This window comes from Myotis lucifugus, unplaced genomic scaffold (assembly GCF_000147115.1).
Source record: "Myotis lucifugus unplaced genomic scaffold, Myoluc2.0 scaffold_453, whole genome shotgun sequence".
Lineage (NCBI taxonomy): Eukaryota > Metazoa > Chordata > Mammalia > Chiroptera > Vespertilionidae > Myotis > Myotis lucifugus.
In genome coordinates, this window is record NW_005871501.1 from 342,502 (window position 1) to 361,161 (window position 18,660).

General features: G+C 52.9%; 1 protein-coding gene across 1 annotated transcript; it reads left to right on the forward strand.

Moving 5' to 3' along the window:
• Window positions 1-381: 381 nt before the first annotated feature.
• Window positions 382-18,323, forward strand: LOC102424973 (cytoplasmic protein NCK2). Its single transcript, XM_006103002.2, has 3 exons — window positions 382-421; window positions 3,614-4,332; window positions 17,092-18,323. Exons 1-3 carry the CDS (start codon window positions 382-384, stop codon window positions 17,284-17,286), a joined length of 954 nt encoding a protein of 317 aa, XP_006103064.1. The 3' UTR covers window positions 17,287-18,323.
• The last annotated feature ends 337 nt before the right edge of the window (window positions 18,324-18,660 follow it).

Here is an 18,660-nt window from a genome sequence, read left to right on the forward strand (position 1 = left end):
GTCGGAGCCCCCACTGCTGTGTGCTTGGCCCTTTGTATTGGAAGCCGGTCGGAGCCCCCACTGCTGTGTGCTTGGCCGTTTCTATTGGGAGCCGGTCTGAGCCCCCACTGCTGTGTGTGTTGGACCAGTTCCCAGACCCCCTTTCGCACCTTTCTCCATCTGCAGAAATGGGGGGAGGCGCACTTTGCACAGGAGTGTTGTGAGGGTTTGGGTCGTGGGGGTGTCAGTAGGTCGGCTTCCTCCCTGTGCCAACACCTGTCTCTTGAATGTCACTGCAGCAGCAGCTACACATGACACTGCCCCGTGGAATGAGGGTTCCCGGGTCCCAAACCCCTGACAGGCACACGTTCTATTTTGATGGCTCTCGGCGCGGGTAGGGCCATGGCCACGGGCACTCAGAAAGGACTGCAGGCCTCTTCTGGTAAAATACAGCTCTGAGAAAAAAGGCAAAGCCCAGCTCAGTTAATAAGAGGTACGCTTTTTATCGTTCCTAGAGCGCTTCCTGTGCTTGGTGCATATAATCCAAATTCAGGTACCTGATGTCGGCCGTTACATCCCCGAAAATCCGCACGTCAGCATCCTCATCCCCAGGAAGTCGGCTGTGACTGTATTTGGGGCAGGGCTCTGAAGAGGTAATTAAGTTAAAATGAGGTCTTTGTGGTGGGCCCTGATCCAATGCGACTGGTGCCCTGGTGAGAAGAGGGAATCAGAAAACACACACACACACACGCACATACACACCTGGTAAGAAGAGGAAATCAGAAAACACACACACACACACACACACACATACACACCTGGTAAGAAGAGGAAATCAGAAAACACACACACACACACACACACACACACACACACCTGGTAAGAAGAGGAAATCAGAAAACACACATACGCACTCACATGCACACGCACGTGCACGCGCGCGCGCGCGCGCACACACACACACACACACACACGCAAGGAAGGCCATGTGAAGACACAGAGGGCAGCCATCTCAAGCCCAGGAGGGAGGCCTCAGAGGGAACCAGCCCTCATCTTCTCCTTCTGGCCTCAGAGGTATGAGGAAGTCCGTTTCTGCTGCCCCAGCCCCGGTCTGGTTTGGTTGTGGCAGCTGCAGCAGCAGGGCCAGTGCCATCATTGCCCACATTGATGGGTCAGGAAACTAAGACACAGACGCAGTCACTTGCCCCAGAGCACGCAGCTCGGATTCCCCAGGCTGTGTGCTCGGTCACTGCTGAACCACCCCCCAGGCCCACCCAGCGTGGTCTCAGGGACTCTTAGATCACATTAGAGCAAAACAGGGCTGTTTTCCATGGTCTGGCTGCTACGTGGAACGTTCCAGTCTTGGTGGAGAAAATAAAACTCCACATGGGCAGAGAGGGGGCCTGCCTCATTTATCTCGCTCTCCCAGAACCTAAGGGTGGCCAGCAGACAAGGTAGCATGTTCATCACACATCGCTCACGTGTCTGCAGCAGCGTGTTACGCTGAGCTCTGTGTCTGCTCTGTGATCTTGACGCCTTTATGTCCTGGTGAATAGGCTAACGCTTGATCTTCCATAGTATTTTTTCATGTGGCTTTTGTTATAAGTTTGCAAAGGCCCATTAAAAAGTTACGTTTACATGTGATTTCTTGAAATGTTTGTTACCAGAAACTGGACTCTGCCGGTGGTTTTGGCTTCAGGGTGGGAGCACTTTCTGAGGTTCGGAGGGTCGAGCCTTTGAGGGAAGTTCCCCGTGAACCGCTGCCTGGGGTCGGGGAGTTGGGGGTCACCACGCTCTCGGGTCTGGGTGAACCCTCCGAGGTTGGAAATCACATAAAGGATCCGTTCTAAGATTTGGACGCTCACGTTTTGATGTGAGCGAGTTAACTCAGGTAGAAATCACTTTTTAACTTGGTGTGATGCCCTGGCTTGCTTGCTCTTGCGTTTCCCACGCACTCGCGTGTACTCACCGTGGCACAACGGGGACCAGTGGGCGCTGTTAGCTCCAGGAACTGATGTGTTCCCCTGAAAGCCCCTCCACATCGGTGTGCCGTCACCTCACCGGCCGGCCGCGTGCCTTTCAGTCTCCTTGCTCCGCTGTGACACCAAACTGGGCACGTGTCTCGGGCGGCAGAATCCTAGGCCCGGGCGGGTCCGCTCTGGAAGGCAGCGCCCAGCTGCCCGCGTGGCGGGTGGTCCCTGCAGCGTTCTCTTCCTCCTGGTCCTGCTGCCCAGCCCGGAGCAGAAGCACGGCCAGTGCGTGGGATCGTTCTGTCTTTACTCCAGTTTAAGGAGTAAAAGGAGAGAGAGGTACAAGCTACCCACTGAAGTGCTTTAGTGTCATTTGGGAAAATAAAACAAAATAAAAATCTGCAATGGCTGCAGTTTCCATACCCTCGGAATCTGCACGTGACTCCCGTGGAGGTGGTGTGCCGCCCTCTGTCTGGAAGGCGGAGGAGCATGGCCAGCCCCCTGGCCCCGGGGCACTCAGCCCTCAGCCCTGGCCGCGCTGCCCTCCCCCAGGCTCCCGGCTCCAGAAGGCTCAGAATCCTACGCATTCTCGGGGGGCGGGGGGAAGGGGGGCACGGGGAGGGTGAAGTGTTTTTGCCTTACGGCTTTTCAAATAGTTTCTCCTGCTCTGGAAAAAATCAGTTTCACACTACAACCCTCACTCACTCACATGTATAACGGAAGCAACAATACTGTATTTGATGCACTGTTAGGTTTTGTATTTTATTCCCCTAAGAAAAAAGCAATACATACATACAGGCTGGTCACAACCCACTAAATGGGTTTTATGATCCACTCGTGGGATTTTAGTCACAAGAAGAAAAATTCTGCCTTCATCACAGCCTGTTGTAGGAAATGAGCCTTGTTTTGAAAGAAAAGAATTGCCAGATGAGAAGAAAGGAGAAGGGTACGGGTTTCTGCCCAGGGGCAGCCCTGGGAGGGCACGGGTGCCAGGAGTGGTGGGGAGGGCGCATGGCTGAGGGGAGGCGGTGGAGCGCGCGGCTGGTGCAAGCTCTGCTTGCTGAGACCTGACCCTCCCTAGAACCGGTCTTTTGAGTTCATTCGTCCAACTTCCTGCCCAGCACAAGGCTGTGAGGACGTCTTGTCTGTGCCTTTATGCCTTCTTTTTCTGAGTGGCACAGGAATTCTCTAGTTGTTTCAAAAGGAAACTAACTTTCTACTATTTTGTTGTCTTTTGGGCTGCTGTTACCTAGCATTTTTTTAAGAGTAAAGGAAAGAGGTCAGTTTTAGCAGTTCTCGGTTTGTAGTCTTGGCAAGTGCTCATTGCAGCCATCAACATGTGACTTTGCTGATAGTGAGCCTGATATTTGCTGATATTGATTCTGGAAAGGAAGGGAGAGGGAGAGAGAGAAACATTGGTGAGAGAGAATCATAGATTGGCTGTCTCCTGCATGCCCCCTACTGGGGATCAGCTGCAACCCGAGCAGGTGCCCTGGCCGGGAGTCCAACCGGTGACCTGGTCATGGGTCCACGTTCAACCACGGAGGCACACCGGTGGGGCGATTTCCCCCCTGAGTGTTATGGGCAGGGAGGTGGCAGCAGGGTGCCCAGCAGCGCCCACTGCAGGCGTCGGTGCCCACTGAGCCCCTGTTGTGTCTCCACAGGCCTGGGCAAGACCAAAAGGAAGACGAGCGCGAGGGACGCGTCCCCAACGCCCAGCACGGATGCCGAGTACCCTGCCAATGGGGGCGCCGACCGCATCTACGACCTCAACATCCCGGCCTTCGTCAAGTTCGCCTACGTGGCCGAGAGGGAGGACGAGCTGTCCCTGGTGAAGGGGTCACGTGTCACCGTCATGGAGAAGTGCAGCGACGGCTGGTGGCGTGGCAGCTACAACGGGCAGATTGGCTGGTTCCCCTCCAACTATGTCCTGGAGGAGGTGGACGAGGCGGCCGCGGAGTCCCCCAGCTTCCCGAGCCTGCGGCGGGGCGCGCCCGTGAGCAATGGCCAGGGAGCGCGGGTTCTGCACGTGGTCCAGACGCTATACCCCTTCAGCTCCGTCACCGAGGAGGAGCTCAACTTCGAGAAGGGAGAGACCATGGAGGTGATCGAGAAGCCGGAGAACGACCCCGAGTGGTGGAAGTGCAAAAACGCCCGGGGGCAGGTCGGCCTTGTCCCCAAAAACTATGTGGTGGTCCTCAGCGACGGGCCTGTCCTGCCCCCGTCTCACGTCCCGCAGATCAGCTACCCGGGGCCCGCGGGCAGCGGGCGCTTCGCTGGCAGAGAGTGGTACTACGGGAACGTGACCCGCCACCAAGCCGAGTGCGCCCTCAACGAGCGGGGCCGCGAGGGTGACTTCCTCATCAGGGACAGCGAGTCCTCGGTAAGTGACCTGGGGCGTGATGTCCACCCGGCGCCGGGAGGTTCCAGGAGAAACAGTAAATGGGTGTGTATGTGTGTGCATGTGTGTGCATGTATGTCGATGTGTATACAGTGCATAGTGTGGCAGCTGAGCACCGTTCCTTCGCAGATTGTGTGAACAGACCAGAATTAGCAAGAGCATCCTGGGGCTCTTACTAAGACAGGTGCGTAGGACTGATCAGTGTCCCTGTGTGAGGTGCGGCTCCGTGCACCCAAGTCCGCGGTGAGTGAGGGCCTCACTCCACGATCGCACTTATTCCCAGAGACACACTCACAGATACACGGGTGAGAAGGTTTGTGCTTTGTGAAGCTGTTCGTCCTCTTTACCAAGTTTCCCTTCTGTTCTGAGGACCTAAACATCATGTTCTCTCTGGTTCCCATTGTTAGCGACCCTCGTCGGCCCTGTGGTCAACTCTGTCTCCACTCTGGGCCCCAGACGTGTCAGCTGCTCCCAGCTGGACGGGCCCTGGTTTCTGACGCAGCCTTTGCTGGTTGGGTTTTCTTTGTAAACCATGTGCATCGTATCCTCCTGAGGTCACCTTTGCCGCAGGCACCACCACCGAGTTCATCTCTGAGCAGCTTTGGAAGCATTTGTGAACAGGACTGGAAGGAAAAGGGTGGTTCTAGAGCAGTGGTTCTCAACCTTCTGGCCCTTTAAATACAGTTCCTCATGTTGTGACCCAACCATAAAATTATTTTCGTTGCTACTTCATAACTGTAATGTTGCTGCTGTTATGAATCGTAATGGAAGTATCTGATATGCAGGATGGTCTTAGGCGACCCCTGTGAAAGGGTCGTTCGACCACCAAAGGGGTCGCGACCCACAGGTTGAGAACCGCTATTCTAGAGTGAGATGAGTTAGTGTGTGTGACGCCTGGCCTGCAGCAGGGGCAGTGCCAGCAGTCGGCAAATTTGGGGTCTGTGTTTGGGGGATGTGTCTGAGCCTCTGAGGAGGAACTGGGCCAGGATCATGCGTGTGCGTGCACATGTGTGAGTGTTTTGGAAATACTCAACTGGTTTTCCAGGCCTCTTTGCAAAAACACCTTCCATATGGTTAGATACCTCTGTCCCCCAAAAAACAAAAATAAAAGTTCTATGGATAGAGTTCATTGTGATTACATTGCATTGGTTCTGGCAGGCTTCCGTTTAGTTTTTTCAATGCAAACTATACAACTAGTAAGTGTGTGCTATGTGCTGTAATTGTCCTCTGAAAAGATTGATGCCACAGTAAGTGAGTGCATAGTCAAGACTCGGGTGCTTGATCCGTGAGGAATTAAGGCCACAGACATGTTTATCCCCTTCAGAGGCTTGCGAGGCAGCCATGGTGTGTTCCTTTCTGAGGCAGCAGAGCCCATAGTGGTGCAAGTCAGACCCGTTGTGGTGTCGGCAGCTTGTGGAGTTAGCGGCCTCCCTGATGTGCCGGCCTGATCGCTCACTGCATCTGAAATCTGAACTCTGAGCTTTTCTTATCCAGCTGTCAGAGTTCATCATCCCTGGCAGGACATCACATTGCATGGTTCGCCTGTGACGTAAGCTCTGTGCTCAGCTTCCTTAGATCTGTGTGCGGCAGAAGAATGACAGGGCAGCACGTTTAACTCTTCTGAGCAGAAGTTCAGAAGCCCTGGAAAAGCAATTACAATGTAAAGCGATGGATCCAGAGCCCCTGGTCTTGACTTAGAACACCTGGGTGTGAAGAGACATCTTAGAGCCGGGCTGAAGCAGCCCCCAGTGTGGGGACACCAGCCCAGTCATGGTGGCTCCTGTCGGGACTGGGGCAAGAGAGTCCTCGGGAAGAGGAGTGAGAACAGCGGCCTGCAGGTGGCTGGCCTTTGTGGGCCTGCTGCTCTGCGTGGACGCTGCGTGCGGGTGGCGTCTGAAGGAAGTTCTGGTTGGGAGGCCCTTGCCTTGTGCGGGTCCATCTGAGAACCGGCCGATGCGACGTCTTGTTTGTCTCATGTTACTACAGACTAGGCCAGTGGTCGGCAAACTCATTAGTCAACAGAGCCAAATATCAACAGTACGACGATTGAAATTTCTTTTGAGAGCCAAATTTTTTAAACTTAAACTATATAGGTAGGTACATTGTTATTAACTTAATTAGGGTACTCCTAAGGCTTAGGAAGAGCCACACTCAAGGGGCCAAAAAGCCGCATGTGGCTCGCGAGCCACGGGACTAGGCTGACTGCTCCATAATGGAAACGTTGTTTACATTTGATTTTAACGTTCTGACGGGGGCTTTCGGATTGTGTGCACTGTCTTAACTTGAACCGCGAATAGTGTGCCTGGGCCTCCAGTTCTAGGGCTGTGGGAGCAGACAGCCCCTCGTGGGACCAGTACTGGCTCTGCACCCACGGCCCGCCGGTCTGGAGATGCCGTGTGGCCTGATTAGGTGCAGGCTGCCTGCCCCATGGGTGTTGCTGTCGTGCACCTGTTTGTGCCAAAGGGCTGCTGCCAGGCTCTGAGGCACGTGCTGCTCTGTCCCGACAGCAGCAGCAGGCCAGTCGGCTGCTTTTCTCCTTCACAGCCTGTCACCTGCGGCTTGTGGAACTGCCCTGATGGACAAGTGGACAAATCTTTGCTTATTCCTGTCCCTCCATCCGCTGCCCCTGCCTCTTGCTGGAGTCTCGCATCCTCTTTCCTCGCATCCTCTTTCCTCTCCCCGGTCCGTTTCCCTGCTCATTTGCATGTCTCAGGGGAGAGCCTGGCTCTCAGTCTCCACCAGGCCAGCTGAGGGCCTGGGCCAGAGGCCAGCGCGCACCTCGCACCTCGCAGGGTGGACAGGGTTCGTCCTCAGCATTTCTCAGGGCTCGGAGGCATCTTCGCCTGCGGGCCTTTTCCTTTCTGCAGCCTTGGGGCCTGGAACCTTCCTCGTAGACCACACAGGACGCCCGGCCTGGGTAAGCTGAGCAGCTGTCTGAGAGCGCATCTTCAGGCTGCGTCCTTTCTACAGGCCGCCTGATGGTTCCAGTGTCAGCAGCTAGACTCTTGCTTGTCGGGATTTTGCATTTAAAAATATGTAATACATTTCAGTTTTGAAAGATAAAAATACACCCAACTCTGAGTCCAAGGAAATACGTGCTTTTGGGGGGAGAAGTGCATATTTTGGGAAAACAAACAAGAACATTGCCACACCCGCGGCCTCCGGTGTCAGTGACGTGGGCTGTTCCGCGGGTATCTGTTAGACACGGTTCACCAGTGAACGCGCGAACCAGCCACAACATGAGGAACTGTATTAAAGGGTTGCGGCATTAGGAAGGTTGAGAACCACTGTTTTAGACTAACACATAAAAAAATGTTTTTTTTTAATGTTTTTTATTGTGGCAAAATATATATAACAAAATTTACCATTTTGACCATTTTTAAGTGTAGGTTTAGTGGCATTGAGTGCATTCACATTGTTCTACAACTATCCCTACCATTCATCTCTAGAACTGAAGCTCGACACCCATTAAATACTAACTCCCTATTTCTCCCTCCCCTAGCCCCTGGCAGCTTTTTGCTTTCTGTCGCTAGGAGTTTGACTACCCTAAGTACCCATGGCGGGGATCATACAGTACTTGTCCTTTTGTGTGTAGCCTGATTTCATGTAACGTCCTCAAGGTTCATTCCTGCTGTAGCATGTGTCAGAGTTTCTTCCTTTGGAGGCTGAATGGTATCCCTTCATGATGTGTATAGACCACAATTTGTGTATCCGTTCACCCTGCCATGGGCATGGGTCGCTCCCACCTTCTGGCTCTGCTGTGTAACGCTGCTCTGAACACGGCGTACAAATGCCAGCTCAGTCCCTGCCTGCAGGGCTTTTGGGTGTAGATCAGGGTGGAGGTGCTGGATCAGATGGTAATTCATTGTTTAGTTTTTTAATTCATCTGTTTTCCACAGTGGCTCTGACATTTGCATTCCCACCAGCAATGCACAAGGGCTCCAGTCCCTTCACATTCACGCCAACAGTTTTTGCTTTCCAGTTTTGTTTTGTTTTTAATAATAATAACCAGGGTATAACGTGGGCATTTTTACTGTGTGCTTCAATTTATTAACATGGCAGAAATGAGAACGTTATAAAGATGGGGAACAGATGGTGGTTTCTAGGGATAAGGGGGGCGGGGTGGGTGTGACTGTCCGTGCCGGGAGAAAGGAGTTCTGTGTGGTGAGGAGCGGTTGCTGTGGTTTTGATTTGCATCAGCACGTAATTTTTTCATCTCAGCTTCCCCTTTTGCTTGTTTGGGGTGTTCCTGTGACCCTTAGCTTGGCCTCGGGAGCGTGCAGGAGCAGCAGAGAGTGATGCATTCGCGTTCCGCCCACAGGGCTTGTAGCACAGAAAGCAGGGGTAGTAGCAGCGTGGAATTGTGTGCACACTGGCCTGCTCGCTGCCTTCTCACCAGTGTTTCACCTTTGGAAGGTCCCACTGTCACGGCCATTGGAAATGAGCAGAATCAAGCAAAGGTTGTTCCGCAAACGAGGGGGAGAAAACCATGTAAAATGTTTTCAGCCTCCGTGGCCTTAATTCTCCAAGTGTGGTTCTTAGACCAGCAGCAGCCACGTCACCAGAGAACTTGCTAGAAAGAGAAATTATCGGGCCCCGCCCAGACCCGCTACCTGCGTCCCCTGGGTAGAGCTCGTGTCACCTGCACGAGCCCTCAGGTGACTCCGACGCTCGTGTCTGGGCACCACTGAGCGTGGCAGGTGACATCGGTCAAGCCTCTCTGGACAGCGCTGCGCATATGGTCACATTCGGAATTGAATATCATTTATTGATCAGCCAAGCAGGCATGATGTGGTGAAGAGACAAAGAATGACAAGGACAGTATTCTAAAACGCTGCCCTCCGAGGTATTTAAATGTAAGAAATACATTTTGGAGGCCGGGAGGGGCGAGCACTCACACATACTGACTTGAACATGGACAGTAAACACTATTGTTTCAAGATACGGTCCGTGGGACTTGGAGGGCTGTGCTGCGGCCGATGGCTGATTTTTCTTCCCTTGTGCAAAGAAGTTTACTTCAGACACTAATGAGACCGATCACACTTGATCATGTTGTGTGTGGGTGGGTGTGAGCCTATGGAGTAAATATTTCAGAGACGCAGTTACAGGAGAACAGAAACTGTTGGTGAAAAGATCATCTGAAGTGAAAACAAAGAGAGTAGTATCAGTTGGCAGCTAGTGGCGTAAGTATAAACTGTGAGTCTGTTTTGATGAGGGCAGGCATTATTGGACAACTAGAGAGGGTGACTAACACGGATGAAATTCCAAAGCGGCTTTTCTGAGCTGAGGGCAGAGAAGATGATCAGGGGGGTACCGTGGGCCGCTAACCCGTTGGTTCGCAAATGAACTGCTTCTCTGGACAAAGGAGTGCCTTCCTTAAAGAAGTCACAGACACAGGAAAATAGCTATTTACCAACTGAAAGGAGAGGATGGCACTGCCTTGGCTAAGGCGAGTGTTAAACGCTACGTGTGTGAGTTGCTGATCGAAGAGCAGCGGGGCCAGAAATGGGTCGAGTTCACCTGGGCAGCTTGGTGAGCCACACCAAGGGCATTTCTCTCATCTCCCCACAGATTCTAAAGGAAAAGATAAAAAGAAGTTGTAAGGTTGTTTAAGAAGCAGGACTGCCTCCCCTGTGACTTCTCCACAGCCGTGTCCTTAGAGGACAGGCATAGTAATACGTATGCTCTCTGGGTGGTGGAGGAGAAATGAAGGAGGTTACCTGCTGCTCTCAGTATGGTTTGCTTTTCTAGAAGTACTCACTCGTGAGGTGAAACTTCAAAGCAGTGAGCTGTAAGAATTGCCTGAAGGAATGGATAGTGGAAAACATGGTCAATTTGTGAGTCCATAGTAGGTGCATTTATTGACGCCTCCTCTGCTCCTATGTGGGGATGTGGAGTGAAATCAGGTTCTTGTACTTACAGGGATTACACTCAAATACGGGACCTAAAACCTAAGCAAAAATAATGACAATATAATAAATAAAATCTTGGTTTTTCTACCTATTAACTGTCTTCATATTCCACTTGGAAAATGACTTCCTAAGAAGGGTGGAATGAATGGCTTTACCAACTGATAATCCGTCAGAACCTCTGGTTCAAAAACTGTGAGAATAGAAATTCCTAGGAGGAATAGTCAGCGAGAAGACAGTAACAGGAAGTGATCTGATGTTAGAATATTTGAAAAGTTAGCACAATATTCAGGAAAGAGAAATTATACTGATTAAGTGTAGTGTTTGGAGAAGGAAAAGGTAGGAAAACTTGGACAATGAGAGGAAGCACAAAGATTAGAATTGAAGTGGGGAATAGAAAGTGGATGTTTCAAATCTGAAAAGAAGGCACAGGACTGAGTCTAGTTAGATTCTAGTCCAGCTAAGGAAAGTTTTAGCCAAGTGTGGTACCTGTGATGGCTCAGACGATGTCCACAACTTCTTTGATGCCCGTCCTTCAAAGCAGGGGGCCTGCTCGCCTCCCTTCAGCAGGGGCTGGACTTGCTGACTCACTGCCGTGGTTAGAGGTGGTGGAGTCATGGCAGGTGACTTTCAGGACTGGGCCACAAAAGGCACGCGACATCACTCTTGGATCACTTGGTATGGGGTTAAGGGGTCGGAGGGGGCTGCCACATGCGAAGAAGCAAGCAGCCCCACAGAGAGGCCAGGCGTGACCACGCCTGACGCCGATCCTCTGTCCCCAGTGGAGCCTGCAGATGACCACAGCCTCAGCCAGTGTCTTCACTGCTGCTCCCTGTGGGGATGTGGAGTTAAATCAGGAGCTGGAAGGTTCTAGTTCAAGGTTTACAGCAAAGTCCCAGGCCACAGAAACTGCACTTACCAATGTTGCTGTTTAAGCCACTGAGTTTGGGGGTGATTTGTCACATAGCAAAAGACAAACCGCACAGAACCCCAGATAGAAAGCAGGGCTCCGACAGGAGAGGCGACAGAGGGGAGTGAACATTGAAGTTCAAGAAACCATGCTTTCCCACTTGTTGTTTAAAGAGAAATCCTATTGCTAATGTTTATTTCCTCAAAGATTCGAGGGTCACATGGAACGGGTATGTACAGCCTCCCAGGCATTCCTTTGCCAGTTGGTTCAGCAACCACCTGGAGTGCACCTACTGTGCGCCAGGCCCCGCTTTCTCCAGCATATACAGAAATGAGCGCTGGCTGGTTATCCATGTGTCCCTCTCACGTCGATCTTTCTCACTCTCTCTCCCCCTCCCACTTCCCTCCTTTCCCCTCTCTCTTTTAAAAAAATAAAAATCAATGGGGAAAAATCCTGGGGTAAGGATTATTTAAAAAGAATGTATGAAAGTGAGATAGGAATGAGCCTCGGGAAGCTTGGAGCCTAGTAGGAGAGACGGGTCTAAACGGGTGCTGAGGACGCGTGATCACAAATGAAGTAAAAGACGCATTTCTGCAGAGGGTGGAGACCTTGCCCAGTTAGTTTAGGAAAAATCCCTGTTTTCTAGGAATTTTAATGGAAAGAAACCTTTTAAAAAATTGATGATATACTGTTTGCTGTCTTTATAGTTTCGTAAAAGGAACTTAGTATTCCCCAAGGATGTTGTTCTCCTGACATTTAGTAACTGTCCCAGTCTGTCCCAGTGTCAGACATTACCTGTTCCACAGTGTGAAGACAGAAACAAGCAACTGTGGGGAAGTTTGCACCAGGTCCCAGGGCCATTATACCAGTGGTTCTCAACCTTCTGGCCCTTTAATACAGTTCCTCATGTTGTGACCCAACCATGAAATTATTTTCGTTGCTACTTCATAACTGTAATGTTGCTACTGTTATGAATCATAATGTAAATACCTGATATGCAGGATGGTCTTAGGCGACCCCTGTGAAAGGGTCATTCGATCGCCAAAGGGGTCGCGACCCACAGGTTGAGAACCGCTGCATTAAACTAAGGAGCCAGGCAGCCTGTTGCAGAGCCTGTTGCAACCAGCCTGGTGCCTCTCAGTCCTGGAGCTATAGACACCCGGGGGTGGGCGGGCACGGCCTGTCCAGGGTCACATGACCACTCCCCACCTGGCAATGTGGGCTCACACTTCTGCCGAAACAGCAGAACAGCTGGACAACACATTGAAACAGCAACACCAAAGTAGCCTTCCGGTAGACTGCAGTGATGGGGGACAACAATTTAGGAAGCACTAGTTTAACGCAGGTGAAGAAGGTCAGGAAATAGGGCCCAGGTCAGGGTCAAGAACAGGACTTTCCTCCTGGCCCTCGGGAAGCTGCAGCCACACCCACGTCAGCCCCCTGGCGGCACCACCGTCCACGAGTGAGAGCTGCGGCCTTTAATGTTACGGTAACCATTTCTGTGCTGCCGGAGCCTGCCCCTGGGCAGTGCGTGTCAGTGCTGCCTGTCTGAGGTTCTGTGGGGGTTCTTCTTTCACTCGCCTCCGTGGGCCCACGCTCTGGCGGATGTAGCTCTTGGACAAGCAGTAGCTCCTGCATCTGTCCCAGCAGCCCAAGGAGCTCCCCGTCCCGGCCGCTCCCCTCAGGAGCACGTGCACGGTGGCCTCGGTGAGGGCACTCGCCAGTCTTCTGCCTGTGCCCAGGGGCACAGCCCATGGTCACTGCCCTGTAGGGCCCGTGTCTTCAGATCAGTGGCTCCCCGAAACCAGAGCCTGTGGGAAGGAGTGCTGAGCTGGCGCCCTTTCTCAGCAGATACTCAAGCAAGAACGTGTTTTGAGAAGCTTAAGTTTACAGTCCCCAGTCTTCATATCAGCACACCACCACTCGGGAGGTGACTGCGCGGGGCCCAAAACACCCGGTGCCCCCAGTCTGCTTCAGAAAGCCAGGCCCGGCGGGGCCACGGCAGCCACGGGCAAGGCTGTGGAGCTGCCCTCTCAGAATGGCCCGCCTTGCGCTCTGTCCTGGAAGCAGAGTGGCTTGTCAGGTCCTGGACCAGCTCAATTTGGAGGGAAGAGACTGGAACATTCTCCAGCAGTGTCTGCTGTCCCCGCAGGCAGCTTCACAGTGTCCAGGTGTCCCCACAGGCACCCCCATGGTGTTTGCTGTCCCCGCAGGCACCCCCACGGTGTTTGCTATCCCCACAGGCACCCCCCACAGTGTGCTGCAGGGCCAAGAATCAGAAATGCGTCTGCAGCCGCAGGGAGGGTGGCCATGGAACGCCCTCCTTCGGGGGTACAGAGCCCATGAGTGACATTCACACCTTTCCTCCGGCTCCGACCGTGGGAAACACGGGTGGTTGGCCCCAATTTCATTTCTGTTCTGCAGCTGTGTCAGCAGCCCCTGGAGGGCTCAGTAACACCAGGTGAGCCCTAGCCAGTTTGGCTCAGTGGATAGAGCATCGCCTGGTGGACTGAAGGGCCATTGGTTCAGCTCTGGTCAAGGGCAGGTACCTCGGTTGCAGGCTCGATCCCCCCCCCTCCCCCCATAGGTGCGAGTACAAGAGGCAACCCTATCACTGTGTCTGTCTCAGTGATAGGGTTGTTTCTCTCTCTGTCTCTCCCCCCTCCCTTCCACTCTCTCTAAAAGTCAGTGGAAACATACCCTCAGGCAAGGATTAACAAAAAAGAAAAAACCAGAGGTTGCTGGAGGTTAAAACACAGGTGGCCGAGCCCCACCCAGAGTCTCTGGTTCCCTGGGTGGGGGGGGGCGCGGGGGACCAGTTGCCAGGTGCTGCTGACAGTGCTCCCCAGGCGTGTTCGTCGCCTGGCCACGTGGAGCTGTTTGGTGGAAACGTGGAGCCGGGCATTTGAGTGCAGAGGCGGGGAGTCTGCTCAGGCTGAACTGAGAATCCTGCCTGTTCAGCACGCCCGCCTGACATGAACCTGGCGGTTCTCTCTCCTTCACTGCTGTGGCACACAGAGCCCGAGGTATAAAGCTAAGAAGCTTAAATTAAAAGCAAACTTCCCTGTCCAGAGAGCCACCTGTTGACCATTTGGTAAGTAAAGTCAGGCCTACATATTCTCACTCTGACTCACTCACGTCATACTCGGAACGGTGCCGCCGTGGCTGTGAATGGATTAAAGTATCAATGAAACTAGCTCAGCGCCTGCTCGTGCCAAACTGTGAAGTGAGATTGCCCTCCATTTTGCTTTAAGAAGGCAAAAACTTCTGGCTCAGAGTGGGCGTATTATAAAATAATAGGAGCTTGAACCTGCACATTGTTGTAGGAACACTGGAGCCCTGGGAGCAGTCATAGCTGTACATGCTGCCTACCACGCCGTGTGAGCGCTGCTCCTCCTAGTCTGAACGCTGGGGACGCGACGCAGGTGCTGCGGGCCCTGTCTGGGCGCAGGGAGGGCCGTCTGTCCTGCTCCAAGAGCCACACAGCGGCTCGGACGGCAGTGCGAGGACTGAGGCGCTTCCCCCGGCTGGTGGCTCGAGCCTGTGAAATAATCAGGATTTGCGAACTCTGTGCTCCCATGATTGCTTAGAACGCCGCTTTGTGCTTTAGAATATCATGTCGAAAGGGCTGGTCGGCAGGGTCATCTGTGACGTCAGCGTTCCTGCTGACTCATTCCTAAGAGTCTGAATTGGCAATATAGTTTTCAAGGTCTGTGTTCTCCCACTCCCTGCCGCCCCGCGCCCCCCACCTTCTGTGGCCATGACCCTGCAGATAAGGTACGGCCTTGCGGAGACCAGCCTTCCTATCTCCTGAGCTCCATCCCCCGCCTACCCCCAGGGCTTGTTCCGTTGGGTCTGTCTCAGGCAGAGTGAGCCACAAGCTGTAAATACAGTGTCACTGATTCTCCTGTGCTAACGGGCGTGGCTGGTGGGTGTCAGCGCCCGGCCCAGGCTGAGCTTTCTGAGACCCCATTTCCTTGAGTTGTCATTCGTTTGTTTATATGGGTTAGCTCTTGCTCTGCAAGATTCTCACACTGTTAATCAAACGTTTGTAAACTCGGCCTAACAAACCATGGCAGGTGCTGGCGAGCACTGCCCTGTGGTAGAGGTCCGGCAGGGGCCGGGCTGTGTCCTCAGCACCCGTGAGGCCTGGGTGTCGGGGGAGCTGGGACCTGGTCTAGAGATTCAGGGAGGAGCATGATGAAGGGATGGGCTGGGTGTGGCGCTGGGCCTGCCACAGCGTGAGGTGCGCTCGCCGCAGGCCCGGGGAAGAGCCTGTCTTGTTGGGAGTGAGGAGGCGTCCTCAGCCTTGCAGGAGCTGAGCCTTGCAGGAGCGGTTGACCAAGGATGGGGTAGGGGCTCAAAGAACTACAGGAGCTTCCTCTCATTGATTGGATCGCATTGTGGGCAGGGCCAGGTGACGCGGCCACAGGGGGGGCAGAGGGGGACAGATGGGTTTTCTTCTGAGGCCATTGAGGGAGGCCAGCATCCCTCCACTTCTGCCTCCCCCATGCTGTCCACGATGCCTCCGAAGAGGCTGGCCCTTCCCTCCCTCTCTTCGCCGGTGCCCAGTTCCACACTCCCCCAGCACCCACCCTCACACAGCGTGACTCCCCCAGTTTCCTCAGGAGCCTTTCCTGACCCCACACTCCTGTTTAAATTAGCCTGGCCCGCCTCGGTTCTCTCCTTCCTCTTCGTAGAGCCCACCACAGTTTGCAACTAGACACATAATGGCCTTTTTACTTCTATTTATCTGTCTCCCTACTGGACAGTCAGCACACGTACTGTGCATGGCACACACGCATACACAGCGCCAGTACACGCACATACACACAGTACACACACGTGTACACAATACCAGGGCACGGCCTGTCGGCTATGTAGTTAGTACCCAATAAATAATTGTTCTTTATTGAGCTAATCAATAATTTTTTCCCTAAAGAACATTCTTAATATCTTGTGCATATTTTTCAATAAATGAGATAAAAGACTAATTTTAATACAAATAATGATGTCTTTCTAAAATATATTCAATTATAAGTGTGGTGCTGACATGTCACAAATTTAAACATCTCTCAATAAAATCTGTGCTTGAACCATTGTACAGCCCCTCTGGGATTTTATGATCCGTGTTTAAAATGCAACCAGAATTTTAAATAGCTTAGAATTAGAGCTTTTTTGTTGTTGTTGTTTTTGTTAATCCTCACCCAAGGATTTTTTTTTCCCATTGATTTTTAGAGATAGTGAAAGGTAGGGGGAGAGACAGAGAGAGAAACATTGATTGGTTACCTCCTGCACACATCCCAACCTGGGCCAGGGACTGAACTGCAACCCAGGGACATGCCCTTGACTGGGAATCGAACCCAAGACCCTTTGGTGCAAGGGCTAGTGTTCTAACCATGGACCTCAACCAGCTGGGGCAGATTAGAACATGTTTGATGGTTGAATGTCTAGTAGTGGAAGAAGCCAGGAGAAGGAAATCTTTTAGCTGCTGTCTATGTGCAAGCCCCATTTTTAAAATTCCCAGTTTATAAAAAGTAGCTTGGGAGGTGAAAGGTCAGGTGGGTCCCCTCAGCAGCTGGCAGCGTACATTCCGTAACAAAGCTCCAGTTTTGAAATAACTGAAATACATTCAGCAGCGAAACTGTGGGAAGCAAACTTTCACTTTTCTCCTCTTCAGAACCCCAGAGCCTTGGACGGCCGCTGGGTCCTCCCAGACAGCAGGTGCCGTTCCTTTCACTCCTGCAGTCAGAGACCAGAGCAGAGAGCTGGCTGCTGCGCTGTGTGCGGGTGGGGTTTGGACAAGTGAGATTTGGGCGGCAATTCCCAGGTAGTTGGGCACAACCAGCAGCTGAGGGTCTGGGAGAGAAGCCCTCCCCTCCCAGGCCCGGCCAGGCTAACGCGTGTCTCTCTCCTCCCCAGCCCAGTGACTTCTCCGTGTCTCTCAAAGCGTCAGGGAAGAACAAACATTTCAAGGTGCAGCTCGTGGACAGCGTCTACTGCATCGGGCAGCGGCGGTTCCACACCATGGACGAGCTGGTGGAGCACTACAAAAAGGCCCCCATCTTCACCAGCGAGCGCGGGGAGAAGCTCTACCTCGTGCGGGCGCTCCAGTGACGCCTGCCCGGGCCCTGCCGCCTCCAGCCTCGGTGCCGCCCTCACTTCCCCCAGCCGCGAGGTGGCCCCGAGAAGACGTGGCCTCCTCTGCCCGGCTGATCTGTCCAGGCCGTACCTGCCTCCTGTTGGCCACCCAGGCCCTCGCTCCATGTCCCAGGCCACCGCTCCTGGCCAGTGTAGAGAAGGGAGGGGGCAGGTTGTTCTCTCTATTTCTGCTCCGTTGGAAACAGCCTCAGTCTGTTCAACCTGTTCATGCCGTCAGCACCGCGATGAGAAGACGCGGTGCAGCGGGAACGCACGGAAGCTGCCCGGGATGGAGTGACCCACAGCGCACTCCCGGGGCCTCGGCGAGCGCTGGGCTCTGATCCCGGCAGTGCAGGCGGAGGCCCCGGCCCCCAGCAGCCCCTGCTCAGCCCTTAGCCCTCACCTGGCGCCCCGGCTCTCCGGGAGTGGACCGTCTGCTGGGAGCAATCCCGGAGCCACCAGGGAGGCCGCAGCGAGGAAGCTGCCCAGTGCCTTTGGGGCTGTGCTTGCAATAAGAAAGGTTTCCGGAAGGTCCGTCTGCAGGAGGGACGGCAGCTGGAAAGAGACGTTTGGTGACCTACCCCCCGGTGTGCCATCCACATAGTGCTTTCCTCTCGCCTTTGGCTTGTTTAAGTTCACAGTTTTTAATTCTCAAAGTGATAGGTATCTGTAGCCATTTGTTGACACTAAAACAGATGATTAAGGAAAACAGCTGATCTTTTGGGAAGGGAAGCTACCAACACTTTACACACACACAATATATACATATATATATTTTATATATATATTATTTGCTTTACAGGGTTTTTCAGGGTGTACAAAGGAATATGTAATTGGTAGGAAAAGACACACAGAATGTTTGTTTTCTTTTTTCTTTACATTTGAACTTCTTTATAGTTTAAATATACTATCTTGAGATGGCACATTCCTACAGTCAAAGAAGGGGTCTTGAGACCTCCTCAACTTGCATACTCAGTTTTTTGGATATTGTAATAAAAAAGTATTACAACGAGGCTGTGTGTGTGTCTTGGGGAACCGACTCTGTGACCGGAGGCTCCGCAGAATCTGCCGAGCCCTGAAGGGAACAGTCTGAGAGGAGTCGCACGCGGTCGTCACAGCAGGGTTTCCTTCTCTCTGCCTCATCTCTCTGTAGTAAAGTAATACGTTACCTCGTGAAACTCCCAGAGAAACCAATCATCAGCTGGGCCCCACCTCAGCTTCCCCCTGCACTCGCCTTACTCGGGAGGTGGGTGCTGCCATCACCCCCATTATACAGATGGGGAAGGAAGGCACCACGTCACTGCACCAGGGATGTGGCTGGTACATGGTGGGCAGGGCTGCAAACCCAGA